The 16126-nt window shown below is 38.0% G+C and overlaps 1 protein-coding gene across 5 annotated transcripts in view; it reads right to left on the minus strand.

The window, feature by feature from the left end:
• Positions 1–16126, minus strand: part of SESTD1 (SEC14 and spectrin domain containing 1) — a 163868-nt gene that overhangs the window by 115457 nt on the left and 32285 nt on the right. For all 5 annotated transcript variants that reach the window (XR_006296875.1, XR_006296874.1, XM_043577191.1 and 2 more), the window contains exon 2: positions 870–949. Coding sequence is in view for 3 of the 5 variants with exons in the window: in XM_043577191.1 (XP_043433126.1) it covers positions 870–924 (55 nt within the window). In the remaining 2 variants the exon portion in view is untranslated. The remainder of the gene's footprint in view (positions 1–869; positions 950–16126) is intronic.

Genomic DNA, 16126 nt, shown 5'->3' on the forward strand with positions numbered 1-16126 from the left:
AAATACAACAATACTAGTGAAATTCAAGAACTTATTTTACCCTTTATAATATACACTAGAAAAACATGCCAATTTACAGAGGGATACAATACACTTTCTAAAAAGGACATTAGGACATTTATAGCCTAAAGATCAAGACAATTCTGATAGGATCTAAAGTGAAAAAGAAAAGATGATAAAAAAAATTAAAAAACAAGCAAACAAACAAACAACTCAAGTAACCCTTAACAGGCAGGCCACAGCGCCTATTCCCAACCGCATGCAAATTTACTCAATGATCCGTAATTCCAGAAAATCACTATACTCAGTGTACCATGCTACTGCTCTCATACTAACACGGTACCTTGCAGTTTCTCTTTGATTCTTAGCTGATACACGCTTCTGGGTTAATAACTAGAGATAAATGCAAGCCTGTACAACCAAGTTCAAACAGTGCAAAGTGAAAGCGATGCAGCTGATATTTCCTAACTCCGCCAAGTGCACTGAAACTATCTCATGGAAGATGGAAAACAAAAGCTAGGATACAGGATATCATACAAACTAATTCTATATTTAAAAACAATTACTTCAGTGCTGGCTAGTCAATTATTCTTGGCCAGTATTATTTTATTTTTATATAAAAAGTGAGATATCATGACATCTACCTTGTAGAAGTCATTTTAATCAATTACAGAATGAATACTGGCCTGCCAAGTACCAACAGTGACAGAGGTGGCTCGCACAGTTACCCATTCTGATTAAAAGAGGTCTCAAAATATCTCTGAAACAAAACCTTCACAGAAAAATGCAATTCTGTCAAACTTGTCAAAGAAACAAAGTTTAAACAAATTTATACATCAAACACTTCCAATTTTAAGAAGAAAACATACCTGAAAGGAAGGCAAGCTTTTTCTTCAGAATAGGTAATATTACTGAGGCCTCCATTTTACTCCAGTAAACTTCGTCACTTCTGAAAACAAAGAAAGTTAAAGGTCAACTGCAAGATCATAACTATTCTATGAAATACATACTTATGATGGCTTATCCCAGGGTGTCTCAATTTCAGCATTACTGATATTTTGAGTCAGATTATTCCTTCTTTTTTGTAAGAAATGTCCTGTACATTGTATTTGGCAGCATCCCTGGCCTCTTCCCATTAGAATACCAATAGTATCCTCCCTTCTAAGCTCGAACAACCAAAATGTCTCCAGACATTGCCAAATATACCCTGGTAGGTAAAATCACAGCCATTTGAGAATCACTGGCTTAACTGTTTTTTTCTTTTTTGTTTTTTTTAAGTAGGTTCCACACCCAATGTGAGGCTAGAACTCAGGACCCTCAGATCAAGAGGCACATGCTCTACCAACTGAGCCAGCCAGGCACCCCACTATCTTAACTGTTTTTCAGAGCAGTATTCTTGGGCTAGAACAGTGTCTAACACATAGCAGTAACTGTATAAATTACTATCGAATAGAGGAATGAACTACTCTATCTTTTCTCTATTGCTCTTATTATACAACTTCCAAATATCTGACTTCAGTTCCACTACTGAATGTCTGTGTCTGATTTCTCACATTCTTGCTTCTTCATATCACACTGTAACACACCTTTTGGTCATGTTTACCTCAAGACACTTCCTAATACACTGTTTCAGTTTTTGCCCCCACTGTTAACTGTCTCTATCTCTCCACATTCTGAATTTTTTTAATTCTCCAGGAAAAAATCTGCTTAACCCAGTTGATTTTTCCTACCGAGGAATTGGTTTGGTTCCTACCACGTTTACTGTTTTTGGTTTAATTTTCTAGTGTCCACTTGGTCACAGTCAGGGGTTATGGCTAAACACAAAATGGGACTATCCATACAGCAAGGCCTAAGGACAAGACAGCTTCCCTTAAAAGGGAGCTTTAACATGGCAGACACCTGGAGGCTGAGCCAACCCAGTATATTGTTAAAACAGGATTCTGAGGTGAGGACCTTTAACACAAAACAAGAAGATTAAAGGTTCAATTATATTAGCCACCTATACTTAATTGCATATCTAAGAGAGTATTCTCCATCACATTTTATCCTTCCTGCCCCACCCCTCCTCACACCCACCATCACAATATTGTGACAGTTACTTACAATACCCCATTAATTTGCATTTTATTTAGTTAAGCCATACTCTTGTTTGTAATAGCCTCCTCTTTCTTTTTAAATTGAGATAACTGACATATAGCATTGTAGTAGTTTAGGTGTACAACATGATTCAGTATTCATATTTATTGCAAAGTGATCAACACAGTCTAGTTAACATCTGTCACCATACAGTTGCAAAAAATTTTTTTTTCTTGTGAGGAGAATCTTTTAAAGGCCTAGTCTCCTGGAAATTTTCAAATATGCAATACAGTATTATAAACTATAGTCACCACAAAGCATACTTTGTGACTCCACATGAAAGTGTATTACTTATTTGGCAAATAATTGCAATAAACTTATCCCATTTCAGGTACTGTGCTATCAGCTAGAGCTAAAAACTCAAGTCACAGCCCTGCCGTGGGGGAAAAAATGTAGTCTTTAAGAAAAAAAACCCTCAGATATTAACAAAAAAGAAAAAATGTAGCCTTAAAATTTGTCAAATAATGACTAAGCAAGATTAAAGAAGTGTATTATTTTACAGCTTTTGTGCATACAACTAAAACAATATCACCATTATTTGTACCTCTCTTCAAGGAAAAAATGCTGTCAAACTATATATATTCTTTACAAGTTATATTACTGAATATTTGTTTATAACCCATTCATTTTTGTTCAGCATCAGCCCCGGCTGAATACAATTGGTAGGAAAAATGATGGAAAAACTCACACTATACATTTCAAATCTGAAACCGGTAGTACTTTATGTTTCCAGATCAGTATCTTGACCTGATCAATCAGTTCCCCAGCCCTACAAAAACCAGACAGCTCAGATTCACATCTATGGTCCCTTCTCTTGTGACCATTGTTTGAGAGACCAGATTTGAAAGCTCAATGATGTCCGGGTTCAGAATGAGTTGCCCCAAGATATGCCCCTTGCACAATTATGTTGAGCTAAAACAGAAGACACAGGAAAAAACTCTGACCTTCCCCCAGCTGCCTAAAATAACTTCGATAAAGGGCCTGCTCCAGAAAGAGAGCTATCACTATAGATAACCACATTCTAATATTAAGTCAAGGCAACAGACAGGGAGGAACTTAAACTTTATTTTTTAAGATTTTATTTTTAAGTAATCTCTACACCTAACATGGGGCTTAAACTCACAACCCCGAAATCAAGAGTTGCATGCTCCATCAAGTGAGCCAGCCAGGTACCTGAAGTTTAATCTTTGATCAAATTTTCATATATAGGAATGCCTGGGAGACTCAGTCCATTAAGCATCCAACTTCGGCTCAGGTCACGATCTCGCGGTCTGTGAGTTCGAGGCCTGCATTGGGCTCTGTGCTAACAGCTCAGGGCCTGGAGCCTGCTTTGGATTCTGTGTCTCCCTCTCTCTCTGTGCCTCCCCCGCTCACACTCTTTCTCAAAAGCAAATTAAAAAATTTTTGACATATATGTGTATAATATACATGTATATATTTACAATATACATTTAGTTTATATGTATAACGTATACAAGTGTATGTATATATGATATGTATGTATATATCATATATACATACATGCTACTATCTTGATTCATGCTAAGGCAACTTTTGCCCACCATTGCTTCTGCAATCATCAGTGCAAATGGCAAGTGATGTAAGAACTGTTATAAAAACAGTTTTGATCTCAGAGACTTGTGCAAGCTGGAAACAAGAGACCTGCTGCTCTAGGACGTCAGTGGGATGCTCCCACAAAGGAATTTCAGCCCTGAAGGGGTAATACGGATACAAGTACAACTCAGTCATAGAAACAGAACTGGCTTCCTAATCAGACTTTTCTTTTGGCATGGATGCACAACCACCTGCCTTTGATTCCTTACTATTTTGAGCCTACATTACCAACCTTATCAATTCTGTGAGCTGTATAATATCCTTCCAATAAATCCCCTTTCTACTTAAGTTAGCTAGAGTAGCCTTCTCATCTAGTCAATGGAGAAACTCGATTGATACAGGAAGCAAAACTCCAATTTAGAGTTGTAGATGGTGTCTGCTTTTTTAAATCTGTTACCATTTATTCTGAATGAAAATGTCCATCAATACTAAGGTTTTCAGCCTTGCTACAATAAAACCCAATTAACCAGTACCCATGAGAAAACATCTGGAATTCCTAGGATCCCCCAAGGCCTAAGAAATGACAGCTGCCGCTGACCCTTAAAGTAGCATCTGTGTTATCCAAGGTTTACAAGCCAAGTTATTGATTTTTACACTGAGAGTACCAAATTTTTCACCATTGTATTCTCCATATAAAGTGAAAAAGGAAGATGGTCTCAGTTCCCAGTCTAGATGTACTTTCACACACTATGATATCCAGAAGCAATCTTATTTTTTGTCACTGTCTCCTGAGATGAATGCTTTATTCAAACTTTCCTTTACTGAACCACCCCAGCATGACAAAACACTAAATTGTTTTTTTTTTTTTTTAAGAACATGTTGAAACTGATGAAGTAGCTTAAAGTAAAGAGAAATACAGTTTTGGGGTATATAGGTCAATTCAAATGACCTGGTGGATAAAATGTGAAGCAGTCAAGAAATGAAAGCTGTGATGTTTACCTTTCTAGAGTCTCCTTTCCATCAATCTTTCACTGCTGTCACAAGAGAAGAGTAATGAAAAATGATTACTGTACTACTAGCTCCAATTAAAAAGTTTTTCAAAGTTATTTTAAAAATGTTTTTAATGTTTATTTATTTTTGAGAGAGAGGGAGAGAGAGCTGGGGAGGGGCAGAGAAAGATACAGATTCTGAAACAGGCTCCATGCTCTGAGCTGTCAGGCTTGAACCCATGAACCATGAGATCATGTCCTGAGCCAAAATTGGACGCTTAACTAACTGAGCCACCCAGAAGCCCCTCAAAAGTTATTTTAGATTTTGCTAGTCATTAGCACAGACATAAATAACAAAAACAAATTTGCCTATCTCTGGTTATCTTATATATCTCACAGATAGTTAAAACAATGAACACAAAAAAATAAAGGAAAATCTTCAAAATACAACCATCCACTACCATCACCACAATAAAATGTAAAATGACACAAAGTCATGGCTGTTCTCTAATGGAGATCAGTATTTTTCATAAGATGCTTATTCAACCAAAATATACCTGAGTGGATTATATTCTCAAACAAGGAATGAAACCAATGATGAATATTTACCTGACCTTAATTAATTAATAAAGCAAGGGAAAAAAAGTTCTTAAAAACTTGCTAAATGAAGTTAAGAAATGGAAGAATTAAACAATTCAAAACATGCTTAATGAAAATGTCATATATCGCATACGGTCATTTAAAATGACCTATTTTGGGGGTGCCTGGGTGGCTCAGTTAAGCGTCGACTTCAGCTCAGGTTGTGATCTCGCAGTTCGTGGGTTCGAGCCCATGTTGGGCTCTGTGCTCTGAGCACAGAGCCTGCTTCGGATCCTCTATCTCCCTCTCTGCCCCTCACACACTCTCTCTCAAAAATAAATAAACATTAAAATAAAATGACCTATTTTGTTACAATTTATTAAATATGAAAGAAGCAGAAAGTCAGAGTTTATAGCAAATAAGGTGCCTTAGAGACAAGTGAATATGAAGAAAATATTCAACCATGACGGCAAGTTACCTTTAATCAAAAGTAAAAAACAAGGAAGTAAATTATCATCATTCCTAGATGCAAAATAAATTCTATCTAAAACAGAGAGAGCCCTTTATGGTTAGAGACTATGAATTCTGAGAACTAGATATGTAAAGGAAATGAAGTTTCAATTGATATCTGTAAACATCTTCTACTTTGAGTATCTCTCTCAAAATCGTGGAGCATTAAAAGAGGAAAATTGGGGCAGCCAAATAAATTGCCATCTTGCCCCCCACAGAGCAGAGACCAAGTCTGAGAGATTTATCTTTGTATTCATTCATTCATTCATTCATTCCTCATTTAACAAAACGGTAGTAAGCACCTAACAGATCAAGACAATGCCAGATGCTAGACAGACCTGGCATCCAACAAGTATCTAATAAATGAATGTATAAATAATGAAACAAACACTAAAGTAAAGCACCCTAGGAATCCTATCATTATCACAAGTACCTAGATGTCAACACCCTGTGGTGTTGCAAACATAGGATCACATGTACATGCTCTTCCTTCAAAGCAGCTTCTCCCAATTTCTTTCTACTGGGACAGTCTCACACAGATCCAGCAGGTATATAAATTATTGGGATGCTGGAGAAAGGCAGGTCTGTGATGGTGGTTAGATGCACATCAATGGTGCTACCAAAGGGCAGCCAGTAGAGGGCAGCAGAGGATGTGCTGAGTATCAGGAAAAGAGAATTGCAAGCCTTTTAATCAAGACTGGGCAAATTACACTTCATAAGAGATTGTAATTGATGACATGAGTGGGTGCACTGGAACTCCTCTCTCAATAAGTATAAATCAACCAGTTTATTTGGAAAATTTAGTTAGATTCTTCGAGGAGCTTTAACAACCAGTGAAAACCCATTAGGATAGCCTAAGGCTAACTAAATCATCTCTAATAAGTCTACATCATGTAGACACATAATGGCAATGAACAAAATCAGAATGCAAGCTCCTTAGCCTGCAGTTCCATAAGAAATACTACAGCTGTCCTTAAACTCAGATCAGAATACCTCTGTTGTTACGAAATAAAAGCAATTGTGGAGATGGAAACAAGCAAGCACACATATAGATCCTCACTATCTAACTGGGTTCACCATGTGTGTGTGTGTGTGTGTGTATACATATATGTGTGTGTGTGTATATGTATATATACACATATGTATATATGTATATATATATAATGCAGAAATAAACATTACTCAACTTTACAATGATACATCAAAAGCAGATCACAAGCTGAAAATGTATGTAATTTCTCATTATGGCAGATGCCAGTGTATGATTATTAACTGGTTTTACAACAATATTGACAGTTCTAAATGGAAGAACAACAATCTTTTTGGATACAGTTTAAATAAAAATGATAAAGTAATGGTTAGTTTTGACCAAAATACACATTTAGACGAAACTGCAATTCCTCTAAATAAAATTGAAAGCTAAAGTATGGCCATATAACACCACTTTTACAGATGTATCAGGACCTAGTTTATTCAATAAGGGAGGGAGAAAGGAAGAAAGGTTAGAAAGAGAAATATTTGAAGTTTGCTATGAAAATATCAATCTATCTGAAAGAAAAAAAATTTTTTTTTAATTTTTTTTTTTAACATTTATTTATTTTTGAGAGAGAGAGAGACAGAGCATGAACGGGGGAGGGTCAGAGAGAGGGAGACACAGAGTCTGAAACAGGTTCCAGGCTCTGAGCTGTCAGCACAGAACCCAACGCGGGGCTCGAACTCACGAACCGTGAGATCATGACCTGAGCCGAAGCCGGCCGCTCAACCGACTGAGCCACCCAGGCGCCCTGAAAAAAATTCTATATTAAGTTCAGCTTGAACATTAAAAGTCCTATACTGTAACTTAACTTCAAAAATTCAAAAACCTACTGCTAATGGTAATGATAGCCCACCACTTAAAAACTCTTTTCAAAAACAATAAAAATAGCTATTCCTACACCACCGTTCTAGCCTTATTTTTTGAAGGAGCCACAGACACTGATGTCTACAAGGTCAGAAATGTAAGGAACTTATTAGCTCCTTAAATATTTCTCTACAATTCTAGCTATTCTACCAAACCTTTGGCAGCTCCAAACTTCCATTTTGAAGGTCCAGCTTTAAAAATTCTTTAACACTATTAATTTTTCAAATCTCTGGCTCTTCTTCTCCTTATATTAATTCTCAGGAGTTTGGCTGCTTCACCAAAACTGGGGAGGCAAAGGAAAAAGGAATATTGCTTTAGAGAATTACAGAAGAATAGAATTCCAAGAAAGTAATTTCTGGCATCCCCAGCTATAGAGTACCTCCTGGCTAGAGCCTCTTCATAGGCTTCCAAAGCTCTCAGATGAGCTCTCTACCTGCATGGCTCAGTCTTACACTAGCTCCAAGAAGCCTGGGCCACTTCCATCTCCAAGGCAATGGATAAGTCTACCGAGGTCACCTGGCTGGGTAGGTCTCCCTCCATCATCAGAGGAAGATGCATGCGCAACCCTAATAACTTCACAAACTCATGGTCTCATTTCTAGATCCCAACCCCTCTGCACCTGCCATTGGCGTCTCCTGCCCTCCTCTTCACCTCAGAATTTCTCTGAGTACTCACCAAACTCCTCTCTCCCAGTCTTTATCATAGACAGAAGTGTTCTTACTCTATCTTTGGCAAAGACATACATGCCTTTCATTGAGCTGATCTCAGACAAAATCCAATATCCCAGATATAAAGAGTTTAACAGATTTGAACAGAGGTTCATTATGTATCATCAGATTCCTAATTCCAAAGAATTGGCATACAAATTAATTTTTAGTAACCAATTATTTATATGCTGGATACCAACTTCCGTACAAGGGAAATCTAACACAAATTGAGATTTTGGCACTATCACATTTTTTTGTTTATATAATGTCAGTAGAAGGCACATACCAAACACCACACTGGAAAAAAGGTAAAAAATTGTAAAATGGAAAACTACTCAAAAATGGAATTATAATATTACCAGGCAGAAAGAAGCCAGTGGAACATGTGAAGAGTTATTTTCCATCATGCTAAAAGTCTCATTTAAAAAACAATGTATATAGGGGCGCCTGGGTGGCGCAGTCGGTTAAGCGTCCGACTTCAGCCAGGTCACGATCTCGCGGTCCGTGAGTTCGAGCCCCGCGTTGGGCTCTGGGCTGATGGCTCAGAGCCTGGAGCCTGTTTCCGATTCTGTGTCTCCCTCTCTCTCTGCCCCACCCCCGTTCATGCTCTGTCTCTCTCTGTCCCAAAAATAAAATAAATGTTGAAAAAAAAAAAATTTTAAAAACAATGTATATAAAAAAAATGTGATACTTTTAACGTTTCTGAGGTGAAACTACAAAAACAATACTGAACATACTACAAATCCTTTAACTTGTTCAGTAACTGAAATGTCACTTCACTATCAATGGAACAAAGTAATCTAAGGCACATAAAAACTATTTATAGAATAATCACCTCTTTTATACCTCATAAGGACTATTAGTAATACCAGATACCTTTCCCAAGCAAAGACCTCCCCCACTGAAGAATTTCCCTGCCACAGAATTCCGTTCCAAAGAGCTGTTCCCTCTGAAAAGCAGTTTAGTGCAGCAGTAAATAAAGACCATGGCCTTGGAGACCAGGTGGGACTCCAAGGCAGCCACTTACTAACTAGGTGGCTTAGGCAATTCCTTTAATTTCTCTTCAGGGGCATAATCACTGAGCTCACAGGACTGAGGATTAGATGAACTAACATTACTGTTAGTGTTTAATATACTCCAGGATGGTAGGCATTCAATAAATAGCACCTATTATTAGCAGGTAAAACTTCCCTCCTCCACTAATTACTGATTTACTATCAATGATTCTCCAAAGGCCATAGTCAAACCATCCCCTCCTAAGGCTTTCTTGGTCCAACACACTAAAATGGCCACAACCCCATTACAACCAAATAACTTAATACACCCTGGCATTTTTTTATGTTCAAGAATTTTATTTCATCCTCACAACAACATACCATTTTGTCAGTATCCCCATTTTTTCTGATAAGTGAGGCACAGAGAATTTCCCAAGATAATACAGAAATTAACAGATTTATAAATCACAGACTTAGAACCACAGAGAGGATCTACTCCAACTTTTTCATTTTGTTGATAAGGAAACTTAGTCTGTTTGGCTGCTATAACAAAAATACCATAGACTGAGTGACTTATAAACAATAACTTTATTTCTCATGGTTCTGCTCAGGCTGCTATTTAACAAAATACCATAGAGTTGGGTGCCTTATAAATAACAGAAAATTTATTTCTCATATTTCTGGAGGCTGAGAAGTCTAAGATTAATATGCAGGTGGATTCAGTGCCTGATGAAGGCCCACTCCCTGTTCTACAAAAGGACCGTCTTCTACATGTGTCCTCACATGGTGGAAAGGGCAAGGGAGTTCTAATAGGGTCTCTTTTATAAGAGCACACTAATCACCTCCCAAGGCCCACCTCCAAATACCTTCACAATGGGGAATTGTTTTCAACATATGAATTTTGGGGGGGGGGGGGGGGACACAAACATCAAACCTAAAACAGAAACTGAGATCTAGAGGACATATATTTACCCTCCTAAGGCTACATGGCAAATAACATTAAATGCAGCTTCAGGAAACCCTAAAACCTTGCACAGTGCTTCTCTCCACTGTATTATTTTATCATATAATAAAATATAAATTAAAAACACACAAATCGGGTGCCTGGGTGGCTCAGTTGGTTGAATGTCTGACTCTAGATTTCCACTCAAGTCATGATCCCAGGGTCGTGGGATAAAGCCCCATGCACTGAGCATGGAGCCTGCTTAAGACATTCTCTCTCTCTCTCTCTCTCTCTCTCTCTCTCACTGTCCTCTCCCCCTCACCGCCCACTCTCACACACTCTCAATGTCCATCGATTCTGAATGGATAAACAAAATGTGGTATTATCCATGTAATAGAATACTACCTGGCAAGAAAAAGGAGTGAAGTATTGATACATGGTATAACATGAGTGAACCTTAAAACATACTAAGTGACAGAAGCCAGACACAAAAGGTCACATATTACAGGATTCCACTTATATTAAATATCCAAAATTGGCAAATTCATAGAGACAGAAAGTAAGTTAATGGTTGCCCAGGGCTGGAGTAGGTGTGGGAAATGACTGGTAATGGGTGTAAGGATTCTTTTCTGGGGTGATGAAAGTGTTATAAGATCAAATTATGGTGACAGTCCCTGCAAATCTACTAAAAATCACTGAATTATACACTTAAAATGGGTGAATTCTATGGCATGTAAATTTTATCTCAATAAAACTGCCAAAAAATAATTTAAAAAAGTAAATAGAATTGTCTATTTTGTAGATTAGGGAAATCTGGATAAAAATGATGCACAATTCTGGAGCACCTGGGTGGCTCCGTCTTGTATGCGTCCAATCGTTGATTTCAGCTCAGGTCAAGATCCCACAGTCCTGGGTTTGACACTGACAGCACAGAGCCTGCTTGGGATTCCCTCTCTCCTCATCCCCTGCTCACATGTGTGCACACTCTCTCTCTAAATAAATAAACTTAAAAAAAAAAAAACAATGACTAACAGTGCTGAAAATGTTCTATAAGGCAATATACAATCACTTTGTGTTTGCTGCTTCATTTAGAACTCACAACAATACTATTAGAATTAGTGTTGTCACCACTTAACAGCTGAATAAACTGAGACTTAGTGAGATGAAGAGAGGTCACCCTGCCCAAAGTCATGTAGTTCATAAACAGCAAAACTAGAATTTAAACCCAAGGCTGGGCCCAAGGCCTAAATACATTAGTTCCCATGCTCTTGTTTAATGTAGTAACTTTTATTATAAAATGAATAAAATCTTTAACAGTTCCTGAACAGATTGTTCATTTTTAAAATTTAATGACATGAACGTTATGTTTGTTAGGGGAGTCTCCTATTGTCTAGTAACACTGACTTTTAATATTTGCAAATAGAATTTGTCTGGAATTTGAGTCAATAATGGGGCAGGGGAGGGATATACATGGAACAGACTTGGCAACGTGTTAATTGTTGAAAGTAGACAATATGTATGTAAATAGTGGCTCATTTTACTATTCTGTTTTTGTATGATCAAAAATTTCTGATAAGATTAAGAACACTCAATCTTAAAAATGCCAATCCCGAAAAAGAGGAAGCCACAATCCTTTAAAATTCTTTTGCATTTAAAATTGGTGCAGCCACTCTGGAAAGCTGTGCGGAGGTTCCTCAGAAAATTAAAAATAGACCTACCCTATGACCCAGCAATAGCACTGCTAGGAATTTACCCAAGGGATACAGGACTACTGATGCATAGGGCCACTTGTACCCCAATGTTTATAGCAGCACTCTCAACAATAGCCAAATTATGGAAAGAGCCTAAATGTCCATCAACTGATGAATGGATAAAGAAATTGTGGTTTATATACACAATGGAGTACTACATGGCAATGAGAAAGAACGAAATATGGCCCTTTGTAGCAACGTGGATGGAACTGGAGAGTGTGATGCTAAGTGAAATAAGCCATACAGAGAAAGACAGATACCATATGTGTTCACTCTTATGTGGATCCTGAGAAACTTAACAGAAACCATGGAGGAGGGGAAGGAAAAAAAAAAAAGAGGTTAGAGTGGGAGAGAGCCAAAGCATAAGAGACTCTTAAAAACCGAAAACAAACTGAGGGTTGATGGGGGGTGGGAGGGAGGGGAGGGTGGGTGATGGGTATTGAGGAGGGCACCTTTTGGGATGAGCACTGGGTGTTGTATGGAAACCAATTTGACAATAAATTTCATCTATTGAAAAATAAAAAAAAAATTCTTTTGCATTTAGCAATATTTTATTTCAAAATCAAGAAGACACAAGAAGTAGACTACATATAATTTTTAAATATTCACATAGTCACCATCATATTCTAAAACCCTTTATGGAGAAAGATCTGAGTACTTGGTCCTCATGTAAAACTGCTGAGAAGGAGGAGATCAATTCTGTCAAAACACAGAAACCAGGAGATAAAAAGAAGCAGGCTGGCAGGCAAAACTTTTGTTCCCTGTCTCTTCAGGTCTTTCATACTTTATGACTGGGGTCATTTCCTCAGCAGTCTCACTCTCACTCTATCACCATGACCATATTATACTCTTTTTTAATTAAATTACTAAGAAAAGCAAAAGCGTACGTCCACAATAGGCACTCACTGTAACATGTCAACAGCAGTGGTTGGTCAGAGACCAGGCAGATCTCCTAGGAGAAGAATCAATTAAATATTATATGGATTAGCCCAGAAAAGTCCAAACATTCTGCATGTCACACGTTTCAACACTTAAGAGCACAGTTCCAAATTTAGTAACAATTTATTTTAGCTATAGTCAATAGAACCAAAAAGGTTATGTCTGAAATCAAAAGTAGGTGTTAGATCTGAATGTGTTTGAATGAATGCGTGCGTCTGTCCAGGACAATATCTGGCACATGACCAATGCACATTATTTGCTCAATTAACTCCCTTCTTATGATCCCATCACAGCTTTCTCATTTCAGAGTCACTGGGCACAACAATTAGGAAACAGGAGAAAACAAGCTTAAATAATTTTAACTTGACAAAGCACTATGAATAGAGCACGCATTTACTTTGAGCAGAATATTAAATTACATAGTTCAGGAACCTTTACTGAAACATCTTGGGACCTGGCCCATCAAGATCATGAATGAAAAGAAGCACTGTATAAAGCCTTCTTTATGCTACAACCCACTGTATAACCTCTGGCTTTTAGAAGTGGCTTATTTAACTTTACTGTCCTTACAGCCTAAGTGAGTTTTCATGAACATTTGGAAAAAGCCACTGTATATAATATGAACATTTTTCCATTTTCTGAAATTCTATCATCACTTTTATTACAGTATTCACCATCATCCCTTCTTCCACCTTACTTTCTCACTTTAGTATCTATCAATACTTTCCAGTTCGTAGTTCTTTCCTGCAATATTTATTTTTTCAAAAGTTTGTATTTATTGGGGAGCCTGGGTGGCTCACTTGGTTAAGCACTGACTTTGGCTCAGGTCATGATCTCACAGTTTGTGAGTTTGAGCCCCACGTTGGATTCTGTGCTGGCGGCTCAGAGCCTGGAGCCTGCTTCGGATTCTGTGTCTCCTCCTCTCTCTGCCCCTCCCCTGCTCATGCTGTGTCTCTCTGTCTCTCAATAATAAATATACGTTAAAAAAAAATTTTAGAAAAAGTTCTTATTTATTTATTGGGGGCGGGGAGCAGGGGAAGGGCGGGGGGGTGGGGAGGGGGGGGCGCGGAATCCCAAGAAGGTTCCACCCTCTCAGCCCAGAGCACAACATAGGGCTGGAACCCACGAACCGTGAGTTCAGGACCTGAGCCAAAATCAAGAGCCAGATGCTTAACCAACTGAGCCATCCAGGCACCCCTCTTGTGCTATTTAGATGGCTCCTGAATCTAGCACCCATCTCTCACTGGCTGACTATCTGATCTGGAAAAATTACAAAAGAACCATAAAGGAAACTCTGGGATTCCTCTACACATTCAAAAAAAAAAAAAAAAAAAAAAAGTTTTTGCTAGCAAGTATTTCTAATAATTGAGGCAATATAACTTCTGCCATCAACTAATTAATACTGTGCTCTAGATGTGAGGTTTATGGCAACAGAAATTACAAACATTTTTTGTAGTAACACACAACGTGCAAAAACTGAAATTTTTTAAATGAGAAATGATGGTGGGGTGCCTGGGTGGTTCAATCGGTTAAGCATCGACTTCACTCAGGTCATCATCTCATAGTTTATGAGTTCCAGTTCCACATCAGGCTCTCTGCTGTCAGCACACAGCCTGCTTCAAATCCTCTGCCCACCCCCTTTCTGCCCCTCCCCTGCTCTCACTCTCTCAAAAGTAAACATTTAAAATAAAATAAAATATCTTAAGAAAGAAAGAAAGAAAGAAAGAAAGAAAGAAAGAAAGAAAGAAAGAAAGAAAGATTGTTAAAAAATGATTTAAGTTTGGGGCGCCTGGGTGGCGCAGTCGGTTAAGCGTCCGACTTCAGCCAGGTCACGATCTCGCGGTCCGGGAGTTCGAGCCCCGCGTCAGGCTCTGGGCTGATGGCTCAGAGCCTGGAGCCTGTTTCCGATTCTGTGTCTCCCTCTCTCTCTGCCCCTCCCCCGTTCATGCTCTGTCTCTCTCTGTCCCAAAAATAAATAAACGTTGAAAAAAAAAAATTAAAAAAAAAAATGATTTAAGTTTAAAAGGGCTTTCTTGAAGTGACCAGGGCTTCTAATACAAAGCATACCATTAAAATAGGAGGCATCAAAGCAGCACTTCCTGTTTTTAATGACTTCAATACCGCTTGTGGAGCTCCTGAAAACAAGCAGAGGCAGCAGGGTGTCATGATTAAGACTAGAGTCAGACTGACAAGGGACATATCCGAACTATGTCCCTTGTGAGCTGTGACCTTCAACAAGTTGCTTTACTTCTTACCTCAAGAGGACCTAGCTACAGTTCTGTGTAGGGTGATATGCCAGAATCTCCCCTTTAGCTTAAGCTCATTACATTAGCTTCAATGCTTACAGGGACCCCTGTACCACCCATCCAGAACCCTTTCCTAGGACTGATTCTCCCACCTCCCAGCAATCGCCACATATCTACCACTGAGGCAAACTGAGAGACACATAACCCTCTCTCCTACAAGAAGAATTTTATAAAGACATCTAACAAACCATATTTTACTACAGTGACAGAGGCTATCTTGAATTAGTATTCTTATAAAACCCCCCTAAAACATCAGCCTTGCTCATAGAAATGCAGAGGCATAAGCAATCTTCATCTATGTGAAACTACTGTAAATATAAAATCACAACAATTAAACTTATGGAAAGTACCCCCCAAAAAACAACAAAGCAGAAAACTTTTAATAAACACTCCAAACTGAATTTTATCTCCTTAAACAGGCAGTTGGAACCAAAAAAAAAACCAAACAAACAAAAAAATGGACAAAAGCAAAATAAAATGAAAAAAGAGGTGACTAAACCCAGGTAAGAAATAGAAGAAAAAAATCACATCAGAACTGAAGATGAAATTACAAGGTGCTCAACAATAAATTCAAATAAAAAATTTCTTTTTTAAGTTTATTTATTTATTTTGAGAAGAGGGAGAGAATCCAAAGCAGGCTCTGTGCTATCAGTGCAGGGCCTGATTGACTGAGGCACACAGGTGCCCCCAAATCAAGTAAAAATTTAATGAAATACACTGACTGAAAGCAAAAGAATAAAAATGAGACAATGAAGTAAAAATAGAAAGTTTTTGAAATGGAAGACGAATAAGATATAATTGTGCATACATGAAGCCC

This window comes from Prionailurus bengalensis, chromosome C1, assembly GCF_016509475.1.
Source record: "Prionailurus bengalensis isolate Pbe53 chromosome C1, Fcat_Pben_1.1_paternal_pri, whole genome shotgun sequence".
Classification (NCBI taxonomy): Eukaryota; Metazoa; Chordata; class Mammalia; order Carnivora; family Felidae; genus Prionailurus; species Prionailurus bengalensis.